This window comes from Jaculus jaculus, chromosome 7 (assembly GCF_020740685.1).
Source record: "Jaculus jaculus isolate mJacJac1 chromosome 7, mJacJac1.mat.Y.cur, whole genome shotgun sequence".
Classification (NCBI taxonomy): Eukaryota; Metazoa; Chordata; class Mammalia; order Rodentia; family Dipodidae; genus Jaculus; species Jaculus jaculus.
In genome coordinates this window covers 21,128,386-21,155,615 of record NC_059108.1, presented here as the reverse complement: position 1 = coordinate 21,155,615, position 27,230 = coordinate 21,128,386, and the positions used below count along the sequence as shown (strand labels likewise).

The window sequence follows — 27,230 nt, the reverse complement described above, 5'->3', positions numbered from 1 at the left end:
ACTATGTAGTCTCGGGGTGGCCTCGAACTCACAGCCATCCTCCTACGTCTGCCTCCCCCCGAGTGCTGGGATTAAAAGCGTGCGCCACCACATCTGGCTTACTGCAATATTTTAATTTGTAATTATAATTCTGAATTTTTTTCTTAGTGATCCATTTTTATATTTTAGTAATGTATACGTTCTTCCTCTTAATTTGTAAGCACCTAAAGTTTTCCTAATGACATGTGATATTGCATGTTTTGACTACTATGAAAAGTACAGAAAAATAAATCTTTTTTGTTTTGCTGGCTTTTTAAATTTTTGCTTTCTTTTGTTTTGAGACGTGGTATCACACTGCTACGCTGGCTATCCACCTATAATGCAACCCAAGTCAATCTCAAACTTGCAATCCTCCTACGTGAGCCACCACTCTGTAACTATAGCTCATCTCTGGACTACCCATTAATTCTTGCTATGATTAAAAAAAAAAATGACTATGCTTGAAGCAATAATGTAAGTGGAATAATATTCCTTCAGAAACTTCTGAAAATAATTCATACACTAACTTTTTCTCAATTAATCAGTAAGAGTTAGTATGGGAAACCTAGTTTGTAAAAAAAAAAAAAAATCAATAATATTTTCAGTTATCTTTCTTTTAAAAACTGGCAATGATTTTGTAACCTAACTATATTTTGTCAGCCTAGTCAATGTGGCAATTTTACATCAGCTTGAGCTCAAGCTGCTATCAATTTCTTTAAACTCATACAAGTAAGTCAATACTTCCACTCAATACCTTGTAACATATAAAAGCAAATTACTGTACCTTTAGAGGCCTGCACACACCCTCAGTGATATGACCAACAACCTCTTGGATATTTTCTTCAACACCTAAAATTAATTACAACATAATTATTTTTATCCACATTAAAGGATATTTTGCATCAGACAGACAAAAATACCTACAATTAATGGCATTAATAACACTGCAGTATCTTATAAGTTTGAGGTTTTGGGAAATTACTAGTTATAATTAAAAACACAATAATAATTATGTCAGTCACTAATACGTGTCTAGAAAGCACTGATAATTAATTAGTCTTCTGAGTTCACAAAATGAACATTCCTTGTGAAGAATAAGTGTAAGGGACAGAAGGGAAGAAAGACTGAATGAATGACGTCGACTGGAGGAAGTGACGAGAGAAGCGCGGGGAGCTGCTCAGCAGACGCCTTCTTCAAGACAACATGGAGCACACGAGCTGAGGGGAGTGTGGCAAACAGACCATGCGACCTAATGGAAAACTCACATTTTCTACTTATGGATTGTTTATCAAGCACTGACATTTTCTGACTATAATCACCTTAATTTGTATAGAGACACTGAGGCTCAGAAGATTAAAGTTAGAATGACAGAATTTTATCTAGTTCCAACATATTTTACTCAACCTTCACCATACTGACTCTCTTATAAGGCAACTAAGGAAGTATATTTCTAAGGCAACTTTAAGGAAGTATATTATTTTATACTGGGTAATTAGTATGATACTAGAAATTTTAAAAAAAACCACTTTTTAAAATTCAGGCTTTGGCTAGATGCATGCGTGTAATCTACAATTCAGAAGGCCGAGGCAGGAGGATTGCCAGTTAGAGGCCAACCTGGACTATATAGTAAGACCCAATCTCAAACAAACAAACAATAAGCTGCAGACTTCGGGACAACCTGAGACATACACTGAGTTTAAGCTCATTAATAAACAAGTGAAATGATGGAGGTCAGGTGCCATCACCAGTGTGCACGTGACCTGCTCAGACCATGGGAGGAGCACAGCTCACATGGACAGCACCCTCAAATTGTGAGCCAAAAAAATCCTTCTTTAAATGGCTTTAAAAAATATTTTAAAATTTGTTTTTATTTGAGAGAGGATGAAAGAGGCGGGGGGGGGGGGGGTGGAGGGAATGGGCATGCTAAGGCCTTCAGCCACTGTAAATGAACTGCAGACACATGCGCCACCTTGTGCATCTGGCTTATGGGAGTCCTAGGGAATTGAACCTGGGTCTTTTGCTTTTGCAGGCAAGTGCCTGAATTGTTAAGCCATCTCTCCAGCCCTTAAATTGCTTTTCTTCAGGCATTTGGTTACAGCAACTTGAACAGTATTTAATACACCTCTTATGGAAGTCACAAATTTTTGAAATGTCCTAGATAAGGCTTCAGCAGCTCTCAAATGCAACCACTGTTCAATCTTGAAACCAAAACAAACATTTTAAGTAGATATGGTATTTTTTTAAAAAAAAAAACAAAGAAACAGCCTTTAGGAGAAAATTAGTAGCTTAATGCCAGAAACTACACTCAGCCTGTTTACTTGGATATAAGGAAGACCACAGCAATCTGACTTATGTGCCATGCTAAGAGTGGACATAAAGTATGGCAGACCCTCCAACAAGAGGAAGCTGAGGCAGAGGCACTCCCCCCCCACCCCAAAGCAGCAAGAGAAGTCGAGGAGTGAAGGCTCAGGGAGGTGCAGGGCTGAGTGTGTTGAGAGACAGGGGACCGCACTGGAGGACAATGTCCGTGAGCAGAGTCAGAGGGAGTCTAGGGAGCACGAGGACACAAGGCAGCTGTGCTCCTTACAGGTGTGAGGCACCAGTAAAAGGGAAGACGGAAGGAGAGCACAGGGGCCCCTGGGATGCAGCGCCAGCAGGAGCAGTCAGCACACCCACCCTGTGCGGTCACAAGCTTCAAGACAGCTTCCAGGTGTTCCTTTTCAGAAGCAGTAGCCTGGTGGAGCCATGCCAGCATATCTCCCACATACCTAAGGAAAACTGTGTCAGTAAAGAGGTCTCAGAAAAGAGGATCAAACCCTTCACTAGTGTTGACCACTTTACCTCAGAGGGTCATGGGAGTGCATTTCAATGGGCCTTGGTGTACCTCCTGGGCCTCCTCTTGTAAGAGCATCAATAAACCCTCGAACAACAGTGCTTCGTCTGGCTGTTCCAAATTCATCTAAGGTGTACCTAGAAGAAACGCTCTGCATGAGAAATAGTTGTGCTTCCCCTAATAGTTACATTGGACAGTTCATGAAACTTCCAAGACAAGCAAGACATTTAAATCTACTTTCGGTATTCCCTCAGGAACAACTGCTTTTCAAATAACATGGAGTCATTTCGGCACGATGAAAGCTCATCTGAAAGGTAAGGTACAAATTTTGCTCCTTCTAAAAAAGAATGGTTGAACGTAAGCCAGCAGCATTAAGGAAGGACAGAACAGGGGACCTGGAGGGTAACTGAGCTAAAGCAGCAATTCTGAACTCTTCTGGTTCCAGATTCTTTTTTTTTTTTTAATTTTTTATGTATTTATTTGAGAGCAAGAGAGAGAGAGAGAAAAAGACAGATAGAGGGAGAGAGAGAGAATGGGCGCGCCAGGGCTTCCAGCCTCTGCAAACGAACTCCAGACGCGTGTGCCCCCTTGTGCATCTGGCTAACGTGGGACCTGGGGAACCGAGCCTCGAACCGGGGTCCTTAGGCTTCACAGGCAACTGCTAAGCCATCTCTCCAGCCCTGGTTCCAGATTCTTTACAGTCCACAACATAATGTTTTATACAAAGCCATATACCTACCTCTCAAAAGCTGGCTAGAAGGCTGAAATACATATATTAAACTTTTTTCTTTTATATTAAAAAATGGTCCCTATGATATTGATATAAATTAAACCAAAAATCACCTCCAACATTGCTATCATTTTTGGTGAACATGTATATATCCATGTGTGTGGCATGTGTGTGCACATGTGCACATGGAGCCAGAGCACAAGATTGGCTACCCATTTTTAAAAATTTTTTTTAATTTTTTATTTATTTATTTGAGAGCGACAGACACAGAAAGACAGATAGAGGGAGAGAGAGAGAATGGGCGCGCCAGGGCTTCCAGCCCCTGCAAATGAACTCCAGATGCATGTGCCCCCTTGTGCATCTGGCTAACGTGGGACCTGGGGAACCGAACCTCGAACCGGGGTCCTTAGGCTTCACAGGCAAGCGCTTAACCGCTAAGCCATCTCTCCAGCCCTGGCTACCCATTTTTAAGCTCACTTGACTCCACTGAGACATACTGGTTGTTCCTTAAATTTACTAACCAACCATGCATGCGCCACAAGAATCTTCTCTTGAATAGAGACCTTTGGCTGTTAACTGGCCTGGTTCTCCCTGTGTGTGTTTTCAGTTCGGAGGAAAGGGCTGAGCACTTCTCTCCAGCGCCACCTCCAGGCAGGGCGGGAAGGCGCAGCTCTAAGCCAGGTGCTGCGAAGCTGCACAACCTGCACAGTTGGTTCTGGTCTCTAAGACAGCTCAGGAGCACAAAGCTCACTTCTGTCTCTCCTTGTGCACCGCAGACCTGCCTCACGTGGACGCATCCTTCTGTTAAATGGAGCCGCACGGAAATCACAGACAGAAGATCAGACGACTACTTAGCATGCTGAAGAAAATAACCTAACTTAAAAATTTTTTTAAGTCATTTTATTTATTTACTAGATACAGAGGGAGACAGAGAAAGAATAGGCACGCTAAGGCCTGTAGCCACTGCAAACGAACTCCAGACACATGTTCTATGATGCACATCTGGCTAATGTGGGACCTGGAGAATTGATCCTGGGTCCTTAGGCTTTGAAGGCAAGCTAAGCCATCTCTCCAGCCCAATGACCTAACTTTTTATGCATACAAAGCTAATATCTCCCAAGGCCCTACTGATATAATGAAAAATCCACAGTCTGTTAATGGTGAAAACAAACAACACAACTTCCATCTCTAGGATCCCTGACTGAAAGCAGTGACATGAGAAACACGTGACTCTGCTAGAATTGTAGTGGCGCTGTGGTCATCACACCTGTCAACACTGAGACTTAGCTGCATCATAGCATGCAATAACACTTAACAACACTGCTATTCCCCCTGCAGCACAAATGCAACTTAAGTGCTACCAGCCACAATGAAAGAACCACAGAGAACCACCACCATTATCTGCAGACATGAACAACCTTCTCAGAGACAGAGAAACTTGTTTGACCAAAACCACACTGCTCCCAACAAAGGACAGATTTTCAAAATGTAACTTTGTAAAAGTGAATGTTCAAGATGCACAGACATGCTAATGTGCCTCTTGGGAAAATGAAAGCCATTTTTAGAAAGTATTTATTTATTTATTACTTTTGAGTGATTTATTCATCTTACTTATGAGTGACTATTTATTTATCTATTAATTGGAGAGTGAGTATGGGCACACCAGAGCTTCTTGCTACGGCAAATAAACTCCAGATGAATGTGTCACTTTGTGTGTCTAGCTTTATGTGGGTGTGGAGAACTGAACTAAGGCCAGTAAGTTTAACCACTGAGCCTTCTTCCCAGCTCCCATCTGTGTATGCCTATCTATGTTAAATAAAAAGATTCTACCAATCTCTTCAAAATGCAAGAAAAATTCATAAAGCAGGAAGCAACAGCATTGCACTAATTAGCTCATTTTGAAATAATTTATGTTCTAAAGATTTGCTAGAGGAAATTATCAGTTTTTTAAATATCCATTTATAACTTTTTTAAAGAGTTTTTTTCAAGGCAAGGTCTTACTCTAGGTCAGGCTGACCTGGATCTCTCTCTGTAGTCCCAGGCTAGTCTCAAACTCACAGCAATCCTTCTACTTCTGCATATTGAATGCTGGGATTAAAGGTGTGCACCATCAGCCCAGCTCATTTATAACTTTTATTTTTGGTTCATTGAGGTAGGGGTAGGGTCTCGCTCCAACCTAGGCTGACCTGGAATTTACTATGTACGTGTTAGGCTGGCCACGTACTCACAGAAACCCTCCTACCTCGACCTCTGGAGTGCTTGCATTAAAGGTGTGTGCCACCATGCTTGGCTGATGTACAGCTTAAAAATAAATTTCTGTACTTTGTGAAAATAACACATTAGCATCACAGTTATATACCATTAAGTAACCCTGAGTGAGGCAACTCCAGGGCTTTATTAACTTCCCAAGGATTTTGATAACTGACACTTTTCTTGCATATGATGCCTTCACATTTGGTGCAGAACATTGGACGACAGAGCATGAAGCCGTTTTATATGCTTAAAAAGTTCACATGCTGCCACCTGGTGGTCAGCATGAATCATTTCTTTTTGTTTACTTTTAAAATAGATGGTTACTTAGGGCAAATTTTCTTTTAAGCATCCATCATATCCTACTCAGCTCGTCTTCAAGCTTACTTTCCCACTCCATTTCCAGATGCCCCCTGAGATCCTCTAAATGCCATTCTTGCTCCTGTCCCCAGGCATGTGCTTTTGGAGTAAGTCTTTGTCCTCTATTTGTCATTCCAGCTTTCTCCTGCTGTCCATAACAGCTGAAGGTCACTTCTACTTTGCTAACATTTCTAGCTACTTCTTTGCCAGTTACAAATGTCTAATATATATATATAATGTCTAAATTTAGTGTCAAACTGGCAATATTCTTAAGCACTTGATGTGATGATCCTAAGTTCCTGCTGCCCTTTAGACAAGGACTCCCCAACAGTCCTGTAAAATAGGCTCTTCTTCATTTTATCCTCACTTTACAGATAAAGACACGTATAGCTTCTTGAGGAAATCTGATTCAAGAATCCACCTTGAAAACTCGGTATCTGTTCAAGAACCATAATTTACAATGAGAAACTATCTAACCCAGAGTTAGGATGACTACAGCAGTTATAAGCTGTATGTGGTGGCACATATCTCTAACCACACACTTAGATGGCTAAAGGAGAGCTGCCACAACTTCAAGGCTGGTCTGGTCTACAAAAGGAGTCCCAGGCCAGACTAGGTTACAAAGTGAGACCCTTTCACACAAAATTTAGTAATTATAAAATAATAAACAAATGCTTGTGAGGATGTGGGGAAAATGGAAGTTTTACATACTACCAGTAGGAATGTAAACTAACACACCATTACATAAAGTTCCTCAAAAACTGAACCAGAACTAGCACATGGCCCAGCAACCCCACCCTGTTATGTATGTGGGGAAAATGAATGTCATACTCAAAGCAGTTAAGACAGGAAATCAGTCTAGGCACCCATCAATAGGTGAATAAAAATCTGGCATTAGGACTGGGGAGGAAGCTCAGTAGGAAACGTGCTTGCTGCACAAGAACTCTGGGGATCTGATCATAACCCTCCATGCCAAAACAGCACTCAAACGCGGAGACAGAGGATGAACAGGACAAGCTAGTTAATTACAAAAGCCAAATTGGTCAGTTCTGGGTTTAGTGACAGACTGTCTCAATAAGTAACATGAAGAAGAACCAAGGAAGATATACAGTGTCAAATTCTAGCCTCCACACACATGTATGCACAGATTTATGTGATCCCACATATGTGTCCACATATACACACATGCACACATACCACACATATGCAAAAAATATGGTATATATATATATACACACAACAAAGTAGCATTCAATCATAAAGAAGAATGAACTCTTATTTGCAGGAAAAAGGATGGAACTGGAACACATCATTTAAGTAAGATAATCCAGACAGAGACAAGGGGTGTATGCACTTCCCCTCATAACGTGCAATATTCAATCACTTTGGTAAGATGAAGTGAAAACACCACTGTAAATTATAATTACTGAGTATACTACACATGAATTTGGTACTAAAACTCAATGTAATTACCAAAGAAAAAAGCAAGATTTCTTACTTATATAAGACAGGTCTATCCTGTAGTGCTTCCATAGCCTGAGCTAATACTGGAGATATATCACATGATTCTTGTGTCAATGTTCGGCATTCACCTGGAATATAGTCAGCATTAGCACTTTAATTAAATAAGCATTAGCTCTTTATTATGTCTACTGTATGCCAGCAGTCTAAATTCTACAGCAAATGTCCTACTTATGGAAAGTGCTTAGAAAGACACAGAAAATAAGCCAATCTGACCCAACAGAGACTGTCAACCACAATGAAAAATTAAAATTCAGCTTTAGTTATAATGATTACATGTGCAATCAGGTACATTACAAATCTGTATATTATTATTACAAAAACAAAACAAAAACTGACAATTCGGATATGCCCACCCACCACCCTGTGGTTCTTACATACTTTTGGCTACTTTTTCCATAATGTTCCCTGAGCCTTAGAAGGTGTGGAATGGGGGAAGAGGAGAGGACGTAAAAGAGTATAACATTTTTAAAAAGTAAGATTAAATTAAAAAATAAAAGGTCTTCAACCATGGGAAAAATATAGAACAAATAAAAGCCAAATAAAAGTTTCGTGCTCAATGTTGGCCAAGGAGACTCATGAGGTCCTCAAATCAATGTAGGCCATTGCCAAAATACTAGGATTATTGGCCAGAGCTGAAAAGTAAGACCTTGCTGCTGAAGGACACCACAGGCTGTGGTCATAGGACATCGAAATACCATGCTGAAACTAAAAGGGAAACTAGCTCCCTCCTGGCCAGTCCTCAGAGTGCTGGAAAGCCCTACAGGAGCTGCTGGAAGAAAATGGTCACCAACAGCATGAATAAGTAGGAGGCCATGCAGACTATAAAATCAGCCAGCCACACCAGTCTATACTTGTGCACTATGGCACCCAGCCTCTGTGGGTAACCAACTTTTCTCTGATTGACCATGAGGCCCTCTCAGTGGGAGAGACCTCCTGTCTTGTACTGAAAACCAAGTCAGATTCCCATAGTCAGGAAATTCATACTTCAGAGAGAAGCCCCCACTGCTCTCGGGAGAAGAGTGGATTGCACACCAAAAATCTCTCAGATAATTTTGCATATCCCCTTTACCCAAGCTGGTGGAAGAATCTGCTTTATTTTACAGATGGCAAAGAAAATGGGAAGAGTCAAGATCCATCGATAAGAAGATATCCAACAAAAAAAAAAAAAAGAAGATATCCAACAGTTCACCATGAGACTTGCCACCTCTTTCACATCTGCCAGGCCCCAGGTGACATTAATCCTGCTCTTACTACTAATCTGACAACCTGCTTGAGGGCGATGGTAGAAGACACAGTGATCAAAGCAGAAATCCAGAGGCTATAAAGAACTCAACATTAAGTCAGACTGCTAACAGGCATGCCACAGCTCAGGGAACACTGTGGAAGAGGAGGTGGAAAGGCTGTAAAAGCACAGTCAGTAGAAATACCCTGAGACACAGTCCACCCATTAACCCATAGTGACTGACAGAGGCCTTCATGACCCCACAGTGAATACCACAACACCACTGAGAAGGGCCCCATGGAAACGGGATTTAAAAATAAATTTTTATGTAAAATTCTTATATAAAAAATTTTGTTTTACGTTCAAATATTAATTTCATGAAACTATACAAAATGGCAGAGTGCTTACTCTGAGCCCATCGGTAAAGTCTTTCATAAGCTGTTTCTTGAAGCAAGGCCATTTGTTCCATAATTTCCAAACTAAAAAAAAAAAAAAAAAAAATTCAACACTTATTACAATTTAATCTTTTAAAACCCATTCTCCCCAGAGAAGCTATGGACAGGTGATGGTTGCTGGGGTAGTTAGAGTCATCTTCATTGTTATCAACACTGGTAAGGTGCTCATACTCCAGTAAATATATCCCAATCCATGCTCATGCAAGCAACTCTAATTTAACTCAGTGGGTCACCAAAAGTAAATACATAAATAAAAAGGCATGAAAGCATAAAGAGGATTGGTTGAGAAGGAATTTAGTGATACTAGCAGTGGTCTAAGAGAGGGTAATAATCAAAATATAAATGCATGATATTGTCAAAAGAAAAGGGAAAAACTGTGAATCAACAGCTATATCTAAGCACTCAATCACTTCCATTTAGTTACACTGTGACTTGGCTAAACCATATTAACTCGATATATTATGAAATGAATTTTCAATAATCTTTTACAATAAGTATCAATTTTTAATTTCACTACATATCACTGACTCTTTTAGTCTAAACATGTGAGGGTATAACTTCCCCCTTACCAAAAACAAATAAAGAATAAATTACTATTTCACAAAATGTCTTTCAAAGTATAAAAATGTAAGTAGCAATGTAATTCATTTATTGAACACTTACCCTGCTGTTTGTTGGTTCGTACGCAAGAGAACTTTGACATCATTATGAATTTGTTTTACTCTTCCTAATGCCTTGAAAAAATCCTTCAAAATTAAGCATATGAGTTTTAGACAACCATACTTTCAAATAAAACTACTTTTCTCTAAATCAAAGATTACTGCAAAAGGAAAACAAAAGCTTCCTATTTAAGTCAGATCATATTCCACTGTCTCACCTGTCTTCACATTTTTATACCAGGTGTTTATTTCTTCATATTTTAAGTTCTATGCTTATTTCAACACCTACTGTGTACCCAACAGTGTGCTTAGCTGCAAAAACTTGTAAGTAAACATCTCTGTCCACAAGAAGCATAGTCCAGGGAGAGAAATGCAGGCCTAAAGTTGCCACACAAGCAAGACCAAGGCAATGACTGCAGACCGCAGCGCAGCTCGGTGCGCACAGAGGTGCCGTGTTCTCTGCTGAGACCCGTGGACGTCCTCACCAAAGCACAGCAGTGCGGAGTCAGACAGAAGAGACGCTCAGCACATCCACATGTGCTAACTGATGCTACAATGACGAGTGGTTCTGCTCCTTTGAGAAAATGTATGGAGCTTCACTTTCCTCTAGGTTACATAGTGAACAACTAAGAGACACTCAGAAACACCTCACCCCTACCTTGCCCTTTGACCCCAGACAAGAGGATAAATCATGGCTCTTTCCAAAAAGGAGACTGAAAGATGCCTTTCTAGACAAATTATACGTCTTCAAAGAAAAGAAACTAACTTAAAAAAAGAAAAGAAAAGAAGGAAGGAAGGAAGGTAGCTAGCTTCTTTATCGTTTTGGTGTTGGATAATTCTATAAGTTTGCAAAGAAAAGCAGACCTTAAAAAATTAGCTGAAAATATAAACCCAACTCAGTAAATACGAAACGTTATCAGAGAAAACAATCAATGTACTACCACTGTAATGCACAGAAAATATAACATTACTATGCTGTAATATAAAACGATGAGAACAGAACTGGAGAGACTGCCTAGAGGTTGAGGTGGTAGCCTATGAAGCCTAAGGACCCAGGTTCAATTCTTCAGTACCCATGTAAGCCAGATGCACAGGGTGGCACATGCATTTGGAATTCATTTGTAGTAGCTAGAGGCCCTGGTGTGCCTATAACTCTCTTCAAATAAATCAATAAAATAAAAAGTGGTTAAAAAAAGATGAGAACATGTGTGTGCCTTTTTTATGTTGGGAAAGGGGACAGAGCATTTAAGAGGCTAAATGCTCACATATTATGACAAGCAAGTACAAAAAGAAAAAGTATTTCCCATAGATCATCAGAGCACATTCTTTAAAACTACAAGTCCTGAATTTATAATCTAGAATTTAGAAAGCAGCAGCTGGCAGGTAAAATGGGTTGACAGAGGGTTTACAAGTGGGGAAGACAGGAAGAAGTAATGCAGGATTTCTTCATAAACTGTGCTATACTCTTCCTTAAAAAAATATGTAAACATTAATAGGTTGATATTGTATATATGTAATTACAATGTTTGTAATGGGGAGGTAATATGATTGAGAATGGAATTTCAAACGGGAAGGTGTGGGGGCGGGGAGGGAGGGAATTACCATGGGATATATTTTATAATCATGGAAAATGTTAATAAAAATTAAAAAAAAAAAATTTTTGAAAACAGAAAAAAAAAAAAATGATTGGTCTAATGCACAGGCTTTGTTAGAAACCCTATAAAAACTGTCCTGTTCCTGCATTCGGGGCTCTGCAGTCCTCTACCCCTGTGAGGTGTACGACTATGGGCCCCAGCGTGCTTGGAATAAAATCCTCTTGCAGTTTGCAAAAAAAAAAAAAAAAATATGTAAACAAACACAAATTAAACAGTAAAATATGTGCCTTCTACATTTAGAAATATTTTCACATCAAACTTTTTTTTCTGATGGGAAAATAAAGCTTTTAAACAGTTCTTTCTAGCTGAATGCTTAGCGCTGGACAAATCATTTCTATTACCCTCTACCTGGCCCAGAATCCAGGGAACATTGCAAAAGAAGTGGGAGATTGAATATGAGCACTGCTCTCACTGTTAGCCAGAGAACTTTCTCTGAGAAGATGGCAGACATTGAGGAGACTCAATATTCATCAAAACAGAAAACAAGAGTCTGTCAAGAGCTCAACAAACCTAAAGATTTCTATCACACACTCTAAGGCTCAGGAAACACTGCTTTTAGAAGAGGTAGAAAGAATGTAAGCGTCATAGGGAAGGAAATGGACCAGCACATTCATGACCCCACAGTGATTACCAATACCCATGTGACCGAATTGGTGAGCTCAAGGCCAGTTAGAGATCGTGTTTCCCACAGAGGTGATGGTGATGGTGTACCTAAAGATGACATGTAAGGTTGTCCCCTGGCCTCCACACACAACATGCTCAAATGTGCATATGCACCCCCACACTCATATGCCTAAACATATGGACATGCACACCAAAAACATGTGGTAAATTAATTAGCTAATAATTAATCAGTATTTCTTATGTGTTTAGAATGAGCTCTGTTAATAGAGGGCTTCTTGTCTAACATACACTCAAGCCTTGATTTTGATCCCAGCTTTTCATAAACTAGGAGTGGTGGTACATACTTATAAACCCAGCACATGAGAGGTGGAGGCAAGAGGATCAAACTTCAAGGTCATTCTCAAATATGAAAGAATGCTAGGCCACTATGGGGTACATGAGACTATGTCTCAAAAAAAAAATTACTTTCAAATTGGAGAGATGGCCTAACGGTTAAGGCACTTGTCTGCAAAGGCAAAGGACCCAGGTTTGATATGCCAGGAACCACATAAGACAGTTGTACAAGGTGGCATGTGCATCTGGAGTTCGTTTACAGTGGCTGGATGGCCACGCGTGCCCTCACCCTGCCTCTTTCTCTCTCAAATTTAAAAAAAATGATTTCTTCATAACATCTGTAATTAGTACCCTTCAGGTGATTTTAATAAAGAGCAAGGGTACCTCAGTAATGGGACCTTCTCCTGTGCCTCGCAGAAGACTCATCTCATCAGACGTCAGTTGGAACTTGGATAAAAAGGCATCTGCTACTTGTGCTCTTGTCTCCAGTCTTTGGCTATTACAAAAGGACAAGAAACAGCAAATGTTATACATTTGCAAGCTACAAGCCCAACCACACCTCTGTCATTGTATCTTCTAAAAACAAATGTGAGAAAGATTTTCACAGCTTGTCTGACTCTACCTCAGATGTCGGATGCTCATCAGCCATGAAGTCAGTCACGTCAGCAGAAGCTCATGAAGCAAGTCAATGATAAACTCAGCTGACACCCTCCAACCCCAGGTACTTGCTCACAATAAAAGGAGTTGATCATGATGCCAAGGAGGAAAAGAAGTAAGTTCACAAATGGCACCTGCATTACAAATTTGCAGTCTCTTGCACAAGTGCTTGGATAATTTACTTTATTATTTAACCAGACTATTTTTCAGGAGAAAAATATGATCTTTGTTTATTCCTAGTCATAACACATCTAAAGTTGGATGTTTTCACATGCAGTACACAGCAACCAAAAATGAGATCTGCTAGTTAGAAAGAGAGGTCAAGAACACTTTAGAAGTCAATAAAGTCATTTATCTACATTAGCTTTTCCTACTTATTCTATGTAATATTATCTGAATATAGCCTAAATAGACTACTTGGCAGTTAGAGAAAGGCACTTGGGCTGGAATGCAATCTGTAGGGACCTATGGAACTGGACAGGGTCGCCATATCTAGACATTAGTTACTTGCTGAACTACTTGAACAGAAGCTCAACAATGTTGATATCTGAATCCTGGGTCTAGAGTTTTTAAGTGGGCATAGTGGCAAGTGCCTGTATGGGCACCTGTTGGGAGTCTAAGGTCAGCCTAGGGTACATTACAAAAGCTTGTCTCAAAAACAACAATGCTATATACATAAAGGACCCCAAAGACTCTACCAGCACATGGTTAGAGCTGATAAACACCTATAGCCATGTAGCAGGATACAAAACAAACACATTTTGCTAACAACACACAAAGGATGAAATGAGAGAATCACTCCCATTCACAATTGTATCAATAAATAAATAAGTCAATAAATAAAGTACCTTGGAATAAACCTAACCAACGAAGTGAAGGAGCTCTACAATAAAAACACTCAAGTGAGAAATTGCAGAAGATATTAGGAAATGGAAAGACATCCCTTGTTCTTGAATTGGAAGAATCAATATTGTGAAAATGTTAATCTTATCAATAGCAATCTACACACTTAATACAATACTCATCAAAATTACAATGGCATTCTTCACAAATAGAAAAAAAAATCTAAAAATTCATTTGGAAGCACAAAAAAAACCTTGAATATCTAAAACAATTTTGAGCAACAAAATTAAGGCTGGTGGTATCACCATATCTGATTTTAACCTATATTACAAAGCCATAGTAACAAAAACAGCATGGTACTGGTACAAAAGCAGACATGTAGATCAATGGAACACAATAGAAGACACAGATGTGAGTCCGGGTAGCTATAGCCACCTGATCTTCAACAAAAATGCCAAGAACCCTCATTGGAGAAGAGACAGCCTCTTTAGCAAATGGTTCTGGGAAAAATGGATATGTATCTGAGGCAGGATGAAAATAGATCCTTATCTCTCTCCATGCATAAGAATTAAGTCTAAATGGACCAAAACCTTAATATCAGACCTGAAACTCAGATACTGCTAGAGGAAAAAGTAGGGGAAACCTTCAACATATTGGTCTTGGCAAAGACTTTCTGAATATAACCCTGATTGCTCAGGAAATAAAACCACAGATCAATTGCTGGGACCTCATAAAATTACAAAGCTTTTGTATAGCAAAGGGCACTGAATAGAGCAGAGAGGCAACCTACAGAATGGGAGAAAATCTTTGCTAGCTATACATCTGACAGAGGATTAATATCTAAAATATAAAAAGAACTCAAAAAATTAAATAATAAGAAACCAAGCAACCCAATTTTTAAAAATGGGCTATGGAACTAAATAGAGAATTCCAAAAGAAGAAATACAGATAACATATAAACATCTAAAAACTATATTCTACATCCCTAGTCATCAAGGAATTGCAAATTAAAACTATGCTGAGATTCTATCTCACTCCTGTCAGATTGGCTACCATGATGAAAACAAATGACCATAACGCTGGCGAGTATATGGAAAAAGAGGAACCCTTCTACACTGTGGGTGAGAGTGCAATCTTGTCCAGCCACTGTGGAAATCAGTGTGGAGGCTCCTGAGACAGCTAAAAATAGATTTACCATATGACCCAGCTATACAACTCCTAGGTATATATCCTAAGGACTCGTTTCACTACCTTACAGATACTTGCTCAACCAAGTTTATTGCCGCTCTATTCACAATAACTAGAAAACAGAACCAGCCTAGATGCCCGTCAACTGATGAGTGGATAAGGAAAATGTGGCACATTTACATAATGGAGTTCTACTCAGTGGTAAAGAAAAAATAAAATTATGAAATTTGCAGGAAAATGGATAGATCTAGAAAGGATTACACTTAGTGAGGTAACCCAGGCTCAGAAAGTCAAACATCGCATGTCTTCTCATGTATGCAGACCTAGCTACAAATGATCAGACTTCTATGTGAGTAGGAATAAAACTCAGTAGCAGAGGCCAGTAAGGTAGAAAAGGAATAGAAAGATGAGGGGACCTTAGTAGGATGGTATTATAGATATATAAGTAGAAGAATAGATTAATGGGGTTAAAAAACTTAAGTGAGGTCAAGGGAAGAGATTGGGTAAAGGAAAGGTGGAGGGAGGACTAATCAAAAATCTAAGGGGATATAGTAAGTCATTTTGAAACCTACTTTTTTGGGGACCAGAACATTTAGAAGCGTTAAATCATTAGTAGAAAAATTTCAGTGCCAGGGATGGGATACATTCCAGTGAGTTGTTGGCCAAGGAGGTCACTGATACTCCCAAAACATTATAGGGCATTGCTCAGGCTCTTGGTTTGCCACGAGGAATAGATGGTAAGACACTATTGCTGAAGACTCCACATACTTGGGCTGAAAGGTCACTGAGAAATCCTTCTGGAGCTGAGCTGAAAGCCTCCTCCATGTAGACCAGCTGACAGAAAGCTGGAAAAAGCTATATACTGCATGCAGTTCAATGGGAGAGAGAGAAATCACCAATTGAAATACTCACCAGTGGACATTGCAAGCCTAAAATTTGGCCAGCTGGGCCAAATGAGCCAACAGGTGCACATCTGTTATGGCAGAAACCAACCACGCTCTAATTTTCCTGGAGACCCTCTCCATGGGAGGGAATACATCCCTAATACTGAAAATTTACAACAGGGGTAGTCATGAGTCCTAGGGGTGTAATGTCTGCTGCTGTCTGGCTAAATGTATATACTATGCTCACCAAACTTCCCAGTAAGCACTTCTGTTAATGTTCATACCCATATATTAATGTTACTCTCACTTTTGGTTAGAGAAACTTCTCTTTTCAGATGGTAGTGACCTTGAGATGACTTAGAAGGCACCATGGTGCTGATAAGAAGTGACAGGAGAGTGCTCAGCATTGCAATATTTCTATCACATCTTCCAAAGCTCAGGATCTATTACAGAAGAGGTGGTGGAAAGAATGTAAGAGCCAAAGGAAGGGTAGGACTCCTTACAATGAGCTCCTCCAGACACAAAATGGCCTGGATATCCATGACCTCACAGTGCCTGACACTACCTACATAAGACCATCATAATAGGAAGAAAAGACCATGACATCAAAATAGAGACTGATTGATAGGGGGAAGGAATATTATGGAGGATGGAGTTTCAAAGGGGAAAGTGGGGGAAGGGAGGGCATTACCATGGGCTATTGTCTACAATTATGGAAGTTGTCAATAAAAAAATAAATTAATAAAAAAATGGCCTGGGCCTTATAGTGGCAGAGCCTTTACCTAGCACATGCAAGGCCATGGGCTCCATCTCCAGCACCTCCCCTTAACAAGGATTTCACTATTAAGTACTAGTATTCCACAATCAAACAATATTCAAAAGGAGAATTCACGAAGATAAACGTGAAGGCCCTTTGCATAGATTTTAACAGAGTATTTCTGCACAGGATTTTTTTTTTTTGAGAGGGGCATTTTTTAGTTGAGGGGTTTTAAATTCACAAAGCTAAATGTTTCTGTTTAATAATACAAAGATTTAGAAAGGAAAAGAAAATGTTCAGTGTTTACCTCAAACAATAAAGCCTATCTACTACTCAGGTCTACAGAGTAGAAGGGCATATGCCCAGAAGTACCCTGGTACTACAGTCTAGAAGTCACCTTAATAGAGCTCTAACCTTTATCATACAAGAATGAAAGCAGTAATCACAAAACTTCATGAAAATGCCTTAAGACAAGACAAATGAACTACTTAACTACAGCCTTTTATAGAGGTATTTCTAGAACTATCTTTGGAATCAATTGTTAGGAAAAAAAAAGAAAATCAATCTCTTTAGTTTTATTTTAACTAAAAATAGTGTTATTTTTATTGATCATATCTCTTGATCATTAAAACTGAATCTAAAAGTCCATCTAGGCTTTATGCCTACAAAATAGATGACCAAAATATCTATAACAAAGGAAGTCCACAGTGCTACAAAAAAGTGTTTAGCAATATTGTTGTTGTTGTTGTTGTTGTTGTTGTTGTTGTTATTATTATTATTATTATTATTATTATTGGCTTTTCAAGGTAGAGTCTTGCTCTAGCTCAGGCTGACCTGGAGTTCACTATGTAGTCTCAGGGTGGCCTTGAACTCATGGCAATCCTTCTACCTCTGGCTTCTGAGTGCTGGAATTAAAGGTGTGTGCCACCACACCCAGCATTTTTTTTTTAAATCACTGACTAACTAGATTCTAATGTGCTTTGAAAATCCCATTACTCTTGAGCTTTATTGGCAGTAATTTCAGGTAAATGTTCTCAGTTTTATAGAGTTAATGTTAGACAGTCAGTGGCCTGATATCACTGGTTCACTGAAACATTATTCAATAATTTAAGAATGATAATATGTGTTGTTTTATTCACAAAATATATCACCATTAAAATCATAATCCCATTGAATGTGAGGCCCACTCCACAGAAGGGAAATCATGCCTGATCTTGAAAACCTAGTCAGAAGCTGGTAGCTGGGAAAGTCACATGCCCTAGCGAGGAAGCTACTACTGTCATTGCCTAAATGGAGATGCTATACCTACCATACTCTTCTCTAAACAAGCATATTTATGTCCATCTACCAGTGCGGCTCTAACGTTTGGTTAGAGAAGCTTCTCTTTTCAGAGAGTCGTGACCACTGGGGTGATTCAAAACTCACCAAAGTGATGAGAAAAAGTGGCAGTGTTATGTGCACCACTGAGACATCTATCATATCCCCCCACTCAAAGCTCAGGGACCACTGGAGATGAAAAGAATGTGAGCACCAAGGGACGGGGAGGAGTGCTTTGGAACACTGCTTCCACAGAGAGGCCAGTGTATTCATAACCACCTAGCAGCTGTCCTCGCCTGCACAAGACCTACATACTACTGAAACATCAACATGTTATCCTGAGGATGGAGGAAGGCAAAGAAAAATGACATCAAAATAGAATAAGGACTAGATGAAAAACAGAGAGGGTTCACTGGAGGAGGGCAGAAATGAGGTAAGTAAAGAAGGGTGTTGGGAGGGGATTATAATCAGGGTACATGGTGGGTATGTATGTATTATTTTTTTTCAAAAAACTTAGGATGTTCAGAAACTGGAATTCTTATACATTGCTGAAGGAATGTAAAACTGTGAGGCTTCTTTGGAAAATAGTCTGGCAGTTGTTCAAACTCCAGGGTTACACTTGATAGATTTAACAAGACATTTGTCTGTACAGAAATTTGTATGGAAATATTTATAGCATTATTATCCATAACATCCAAATAGCAGAAATAATTCAAACATCTATTACCAGATCAATGTGTAAACAAAATATAGTGCATGTGTATAGAAAGAATTACTCCGTCACAGAAAGAATCAACATCAGTGAGACTTGAAGAGGTCTGTGCTAGTGAAAGAAGCTAAACACCAGAGCCACACGCTGCATGGTTCCAAGCAAACATGAAAGGCCAAGAATAGGCAAATCACACAGGAGAAAGCAGGTAAACAGCTGGTGACCACTACAGTGACTCCTAATGCCTATGGCTTCTGGGGTAGTGAATTTACACAACCCACCCTTAATTTCATCAGAAGTGATTTATCACAGTAAGAAGCAAGAGATGGGCTGGAAAGACTGCTCAGTGCTCAAGTGCACTTTTCTGCACAAGCATATAGGCCTGGTGGGGCCGAGACTACCCAAGTCTGAGTCTCCAGATGCCAGGTAAAACAGCTGGGCATGGTCCACGCACATCGGTAACTCCAGTCCCACAGGGGAGCAGAGACCCGAGAATCAGGCTTCAGAATCATTTAAAGGAGTCTCCAGAATCAGTTAAAAGAAACTCTGACTCAAAACAAGACCAGGCAGAAAAGAAATGGAGTGGGACATCCAACGTCCCACTCTGCCACAGGCAAGCCTCTATTCCAAAATGAAAACAGTTTCTCAAATCAACATTAAGTTGCTCCCAAAGTACTACTTTTACGTTTTCATTACAACTGGATAAAGCTTCCGAGCTGATTTCTTCCGTGATTCAACACTCTACGTTAATTTCATTCTGGGTGTAGTTTATGTGCCAACGCGCACATTCACACGCACATGTGCACACTGGGTGTCCTACTCAGGCACCCTCTACCTTCTTTCTTTCCGACAGAATCTCACCACCTGTTCGATTAGACTGACAGGTGAGCCCTGCCTCTACTTCCTCGGCACTTGGGTCACAGGTGTGTGCAGCCACGTCCAGCTTTCACAGAGGGGCTGGTGTCCAGTGCAGGCCCTCATGGCCGCGCAGCAAGCAGCACATCCTCAGTGTACATGACTGTCACTTTTACTTAGCATCACCTACCATTTTCTTTGTACTTAAAACCTTCACATCAATAAGGAGGTGGCAGTATGAAGAAAAACTTACCTTTCAGCTTGAAGCTTAGTGGTTTTTACTATTAAATCTTGAGTTTGTTCCTTTGCTGCCTGAAATTATAAACATACCTAGTATCAGTACCTTCCGAATTCATTATATTTCACAAAATGAATTATATCACTACTACTGAAGACCAAGCAGACAATAAGATCTTTCTCCAGAGTGCAGGCATTTTTAAATGCCCAAATAACTGAAATACATGTTTCAAGGCCTGTGTATAACCTTCAGTCTGAGAAACCCCCTCACACACTGAAGGACAAGGAAGAAGAGTGTGTCTGGGTGCTGACTAGGACCTGGGAAGCTCGTGCTGCTCTCCAGTGAAACAGAAGAGCAGGTTTCGAAGGAGAACATGACTTCAGTTGTGGGCCGGCTGAGCTACGCACCTCAAGACCTCTAGGTGAGACTATAAACTGAGTCACTGAAATGCTAGCATGGAGCTCAAAAAATTAAAAAGACACTTTGCTTGAGATTCAAAATACCTTCAATTTAAAAATAGCAATGATGAAAGCAATTAAAACATAATTAGGGTTGGGAAACAAAAAGTATATGTGCGGAAAATGTGAAATGGCAACCGTAATTAGCAAAGGTAACATGATTATTTAAATATTGGGAAACCAATGAAATTTAATAATTAGATGAAGTAACCACAACTATGACATTAACACCTGATGCATTTATAACACCGTCAAATTTTATACAAAGCAGGAAAAATAAAATTTGAGAGTAATATGCAAGCATGTGTGACTCATTTGTGGAACAGAGAGATTAGAGATTCATTCTGCGTTAATTGCTGTTGCGCATGGTTCCAAGAAAATCTTAGAGGCAGAAGCTTAGAATTAATGCAAAGGAGACAGACACACTGATGAATGACCTTCAAGAGGAATCTGTTTCACTCCTGTTCAAAGGTACTGAAGGAGAGAAACTAGGTCAAATGCAGGCTGAACCCACACTAGAGCTTCAGAGTTGCTCCAATGAATCGCCCATTAGTATACAAATGTGCCTGAGATTTTGTTTAGGCCGAATCAAAATTAAGATAGGTTTACAAGACAGTTTTAGTTTCACACATGCTCCTCTCCTTAGCATAAGATTTACTCTTAGTATTATGACTGATGTGTAAAGAATTAGATATATTTTAGGCATTTGTTGTTTTCCCATAAGTACTTGCTACTTTCTACAAAAAGAATTCATTCCTGCTGTACCTCTGGGACAATGTGAAATTGAAAGATTTATCAACATTTTACAGTTAAATCTATTATTTAACCCACAATATAAGTTTCTGGTGTTAAATGAGTAATATCCATAAGCCATTACAAAAAGAAACACAAAAACTTTCATACTTGGAACTTTTTTAAAACAAGCACATTATATTCAAGCTTCCTATAAAACACAATGTACCAGTTAGCAGACATTCTGCAGAGCTACCAAGTGATTTCTGAAGCCTTACTCTGTACCAAAACTATGCTCAAATCCAGCCATAGACAGTACCTGCAAGCGACTTGTCATATCTTGACAACAGCTGCTCATTGCCTGAACATCTTCATTTATGCTTTCAAGTTCCTGAAAAGAAGAAAATTACATTAAATATTTTATATGTGTATATATATGTATGTATATAAACTTCTCTTAGCCAAATTCCACTTTTTCAGTAAAAACATAAGATACTCCCAAATGTCATCATAAAATCCACTACTATGTACAATAAGTATATGCCCAGAAATAGAGATCACATCTTTAAAACTAGAAACAGTTAAAAAGAATACCTACTGTAAAAAAGTTATAAAGAAGCCAGGAAGGGTTCCACACACCTTTAATCCTAGAACTCAGTAGGCAGAGATAGGAGGATTACTGTGAGTTCAAAGCCAACTTGAGACTATATAGTGAATCCCAAGACAGCCTGGGCTAGTGTGAGACCCTACCTCAGGAAAAAAAAAAAAAAAAAAAAGATTTTCTAAGATTTTCTTAGATTTCTTAGATTTTCTCTAAGATTTTCTTGGAACCATGTGCAACAGCAATTACGCAGAAGGAATCTCTAATCTCTCTGTTCCACAAATGAGTCACACATGCTTGCATATTACTCTCAAATTTTATTTTTCCTGCTTTGTATAAAATTTGACGGTGTTATAAATGCATCAGGTGTTAATGTCATAGTTGTGGTTACTTCATCTAATTATGTAAAAAAAACTAGCCCATTATTTTTAGATATGAAACAGCAAAATTATGTGACATTTATGAAAGTAGTCAAGCAAAGCTATAAAACAAAATGAAGGATAAAAAACTAGTTAGAAAATGACTTACAAGACTATGAGAATAGGGCTGGGAAGACAAGTCAATGATTAAGGTGCTTGTGTGCAAGATTTGCTTGCCTTGGCTCAATTCCCCAACCACCCACACAAAGCCAGACACAAAAGGTGGCACATGTCTTCTGTTGGCCTGCAGCCAGAGAACCTAGTACACACATGTGTACATGTACATGTACACACACATATGCATAAATAAAATTTACAAAAGCATGTGATCATAAGTCTCTGCTCTAGAATCTTTTTCCTTCTCTCTGCTTCCGACGTAGAGAATATCCTTGAACAGGAATAATAATGCTAGGTATTAATCTTATGACCACAAAATTGATAACCATGTAGGATAACATATTACTCATTAGATTTAACCATCCCAAAACTTATGTGTACTTTAAAGCATCATGTTGTATATAACACGTCAGTTTATGCCAATTTTTACAAGAAAAACATTTACGCTACAGAATTAGTAAGTGTGCAACAATATACAACCATATACACGAGGATAAGCAACAGTAACCTAAAATAAATGGAAATTGCAAAACACATCTAGCTATGCAATGAAAATCTGCATGTGAATGGATGTGCAAGTGCTTATGAAAAGATATCCATATAAGGTAAAAGTAACCATAAATTAAAACATATACCATCTTGACAATTTTCAGAAAAATTTATTTATTTTCAAAAGAACATGGAGAAGGCCATATAATACGTGACAATAGTTATTTCTAGGTGATTGGATCATAATTAATTGTCCTATTTCTGACACATATAATTGTGCTAGAATTAATTTATAAAATATTTGATGAGAGAGAGAGAACTGGCACACCAGGGCCTTAGCCACTGCAAACAAACTCCAGACACACATCCCCTTGTGTGCATGCGCCACCTATACACATGCATCACCTTGTGTTTCTGGCTAATGTGGGTTCTGGGGAGTCAAACCTGGGTCCTTAGATTTTGAAGACAAGTGCCTTAACCACTAAGCCTTCTCTCCAGCTCCTATAATGAATTTTCTATAAATACTAATTAAGAAAAAAAAAAAAAAACTTGGGGCAAGAGAGATGCCTCAGTGGTTTAAGGCACTTGCTTGCAAAGCCTAATGTGAGTTTGATTTCCTGGTACTCATGTAAAGCCAGATGCACCAAGTGGCACATGTGTCTGGAGTTCATCTGAGATGGAAGGAAGGCCCTAGAGCACCCATACTTTGTCTCTCCATAGTGTGCTCTCCCCCGACTCTCTCTATATATGTGTACACACACATACATACACACACATATTTATTTATATTTATTTATATATATGTGTGTGTGTGTGTGTGTGTATATACATATGTGTGTATGTATGTGTGTGTGTGTGTGTGTATATATATATAAAACAAATAAAAATATTAAAAAGAAAAAGAAAAACAGAGCTTTTAATCCCAGCACTTGGAAGGCAGAGGTAGGAGGATCATCTGGCACATGATAAATGTTTTACTATAAAAACTTTTAAATATCAAAAGCTGAGATAATATGAATGGCCATGTACTTATCACCCAGCTTCAACTACTGTCAATTCATGTCACTCTTTGTTTTGTATCTGCCTGTCCATGTTCAACCTTTCTCCATCACTTTCTCCCCAACCACACAAAATTAGCTGTCAGAGCAATTCCATTTATATATTATTTCATCCATAAACATATCTTCACACAAGTCCAAAGGACTCTAAAAGAATAATAACATTTTCACGTTTAACATTAATTATTTTGAGATGTGGGTCTCACTAAGTACCCAGAGGCTAGCCTTGAATTTTCAATCCTCTTACCTCTTCATCCAGAGAACTGGGATAACCAGTGTGTATCACCACACTGAGCAATAACAGTCTCTTGAAAATAAGTATCTACTCAGCGTTCAAATTTCCCCATTTTTTTAAACTTTGTATAAATCAAATCAAAACATTTATAGATAATTAAATGGTTGTCCTATTTTTTTTCTCTCTCTCTCTCTCGTAATGATAACATTATTCCTTTTAGTAGGCAAATGTGTTTAGAGAGTATCTCTGATGTTTCTTTAGGCAATCTACCAAGCTTTTGTCTCAGCCTTCCAGATTACTAGCTTATAGTCAATGAGGTTCTAGCAAACCATTAAAGTGACGTGTTATTAAGCCCTTACTGACAGCAAAGCACACAGAACACTATTACTATTAATATTGCATAATAAGCAAAATGTTCCATAACAAATAGCACTTATTTTCCCCCTATGGTGAGTAAACTACACCCAAGTGTGATGAACTGTTATTTATACAATGAGATAGTTGATACTGACTGAAAATTATATCCTTTAGGAAGTGATTGTCCAAGGCAGGGTTTCCCAATGAGGGAATATTTCTGTTGGAAAACCATGCAGATAAATATTGTTGTTTGTTAAGAAGTTGAAATTTCTAATTTCCTAGAACAAATGTTAAGTTTTTTTAATATCCACCCTTCACAGAGATGACAGACTCAGAAATCACAGTGATTTAAATAAAAACCCAGATACAACAGTGTAAGTTGTTTTCTACTGACCATGATTCAAAGGCATTATATTAACGTAATTTGAAACACTACTTGTCACAGCACCTGGCATATAGTGTCTAATAAATGCTAAATGAAAAGAACTTACATACCTCCTTCACTTCCTTGAAAATGCTTACAAATTCCTCATTGATGGATAAACTTCTGCGTTCAATATCTCCACGTAAATTTCTTCGAGTCCGCAAACTATTTTCAACAAAAAAGGCTGAAAGTGCCTTGAGAGCTTCTAACATCTCCTATACAATTGGCAACAAAAGAAAATTAATGGGCCTGACTTTCGAACGACTTCCTAATCTCCAGCCAAAATGCAATAGTCATTTTCAAAAAATTTATTTCCAAAAAAAAGTGTATTACTTTCAAATTACTCAGCAGTAAGCTTACTTACAACACAGTAATACAATTTACTTACAAATAATGACATATGTACAAGGTTATCCACTTTAGAACTGTTTGGCAATGCAAAGATTGAAAATAACCTAAATGTCATATAAGAGAGATTGTCTAAGAAAATTATGTTATATTAATTTTTTAAAGGAGGAAGTTCTTTAATAGTTACATAGTAAAGTTTCCTTTGCAGTGGCTGGAGGCTGTGGTGTGTCCATTCTCTCTCTCCCTCCCTCCTTCCCTCTCTCTCTGTGTATATATATATAGATGGATGGGCGGATGGATATGTTTTTTCCCCCCTCTGAAATGAATAAAATGTTTTTAAATGTTGGCTCGGTTACCCAATAGGAAAGCAGTTTAAATTCAATTTAGTATTTGAGAGAGGAAAAAAAGATGGATGTGTTTACAATTACAAACACTTATTTGGTGCACTGACACACAAAACCTAAAATGAAAATGTTTCTTTTACTACAGCCTTAAAATGAACTCGGCTTGGGCACACTGAAAGGAGTGCCAATTACAGTTCGTAGCTGCCTGACTTGACCTAGCTGAACCTCTACCACGCCTTATTTCTCCCCTTAAAAAGGATGTTAACTGCCCATCACTGAAGTAGACTTAAAATGCTCCCAGCATGGCTCAGAGGCTTTTTTTTTTTTTTTTTTTTTGGAAGAGGGGACGGAAAGGCTGTTTGAGCCCCAAGTTGGGATCCCTCTCTCCCCCCACCCCATAATGCATTACCCACAATCCCCAAGGGGGTTGACCTGCATCCCCTGCGTCAGAAAAGGGGCATGGAGGGGGCAAAGGATGGCAGCAACAAGCACGTGTTGTTTACACATGAAATATGTCCATATCCAATTTAAAAGAAAGGATGTTGTCTACATGACAGTGTCGGCTTTCAATCACAAAGGCCAGTATCAAGACACGCCCAACACAATAAACGAACGACAATGAAAACAAAAACAACACGTCGCGGGACGTTATAGAAGCAGAAGCTTGGCGAAGTTGAGTCCAAGAAAAATCACCCATCACCAGCTCGGTGGTGAACAGAAACTGGTGACAGTGTGGCCCGTGCATTCTGTTTCTCTGCCCACGGGAGGGAGTCAGATTGTCCTGGGCAGCGTACGTCCGTCCCCCACAGCTGGCACCGTCCCTTCGAGGTTGCCCGGCGGCCACGGTGGCACGGCCCGCAGCGTGCCCGGCGGCTCAGCGACACGGAAGAGGGCGGGCCCCGGGCCTCGGGGCAGCGGCTCCTCGGGTCCCCCAGGGTCCGGACTCCCGGGCAGCGGCTCCTCACCCCTCACCCCGGCTGAGACCGCGAGCACCCCGGCGCGCGGAGGACGAGGCCCGGGAGCCCGAGCCGCCGCTGCTCCTCCTCCTCCTCCTCCCGGGGCGTCAAGGCCGCGGGCGCGGGTCCGGCCGCCCGGGCAGGGTTACCTTGTCGTTATCCAGCCGCGTCTCCAGGACCTTCTGCAGCTTACGGGACAGCGGGTTGTTGAGCTGCGCCGAGGCCGCGCCAGCCGCATGGCTGAGGCCGTTGGCCGCCCCCGAGGCCGCCACCGCCACGGCCACCGCCACCTCCCCGCCGCCCTCGGCCATCGCGCCGCCGCGCGTCCCGCCCGACAGGCGGCGCTGCGGGGATCAGCCCGACTGCGCGTGCGCACGGCAGCCGCGCATGCGCGCCGGCGCCGAAGGGGGTCTACCCTGGCCGCCGAGCTCAGAAACCCGGAAGCGCAAGAGGTAGACCAGGAGGAGAGGAGCCGCTCAGGGGCCAGGAGGAGGAGAGTTGTAGAACCACATGGGACTTTTGAGAACCCAAATCTTGGAAATTTCTTTTTTTTAAGGGCCTCCTTTTTATTTATATATTTG

At 39.9% G+C, this 27,230-nt stretch overlaps 1 protein-coding gene across 1 annotated transcript in view; it reads right to left on the bottom strand.

Moving 5' to 3' along the window:
• The window catches only part of Cog6 (component of oligomeric golgi complex 6), a 47,426-nt gene extending 20,466 nt beyond the window's left edge, over positions 1–26,960 (bottom strand). Inside the window, exons 1-11 of the mRNA XM_004660033.2 lie at positions 26,799–26,960; positions 25,073–25,216; positions 21,621–21,692; positions 20,127–20,185; positions 13,048–13,159; positions 10,056–10,138; positions 9,346–9,416; positions 7,690–7,783; positions 2,860–2,988; positions 2,695–2,786; positions 803–867 (exon numbers count right to left, since the gene is read on the bottom strand). Of these exons, the coding sequence (XP_004660090.1) occupies positions 803–867; positions 2,695–2,786; positions 2,860–2,988; positions 7,690–7,783; positions 9,346–9,416; positions 10,056–10,138; positions 13,048–13,159; positions 20,127–20,185; positions 21,621–21,692; positions 25,073–25,216; positions 26,799–26,960 (1,083 nt within the window). The remainder of the gene's footprint in view (positions 1–802; positions 868–2,694; positions 2,787–2,859; positions 2,989–7,689; positions 7,784–9,345; positions 9,417–10,055; positions 10,139–13,047; positions 13,160–20,126; positions 20,186–21,620; positions 21,693–25,072; positions 25,217–26,798) is intronic.
• Positions 26,961–27,230: the final 270 nt, after the last annotated feature.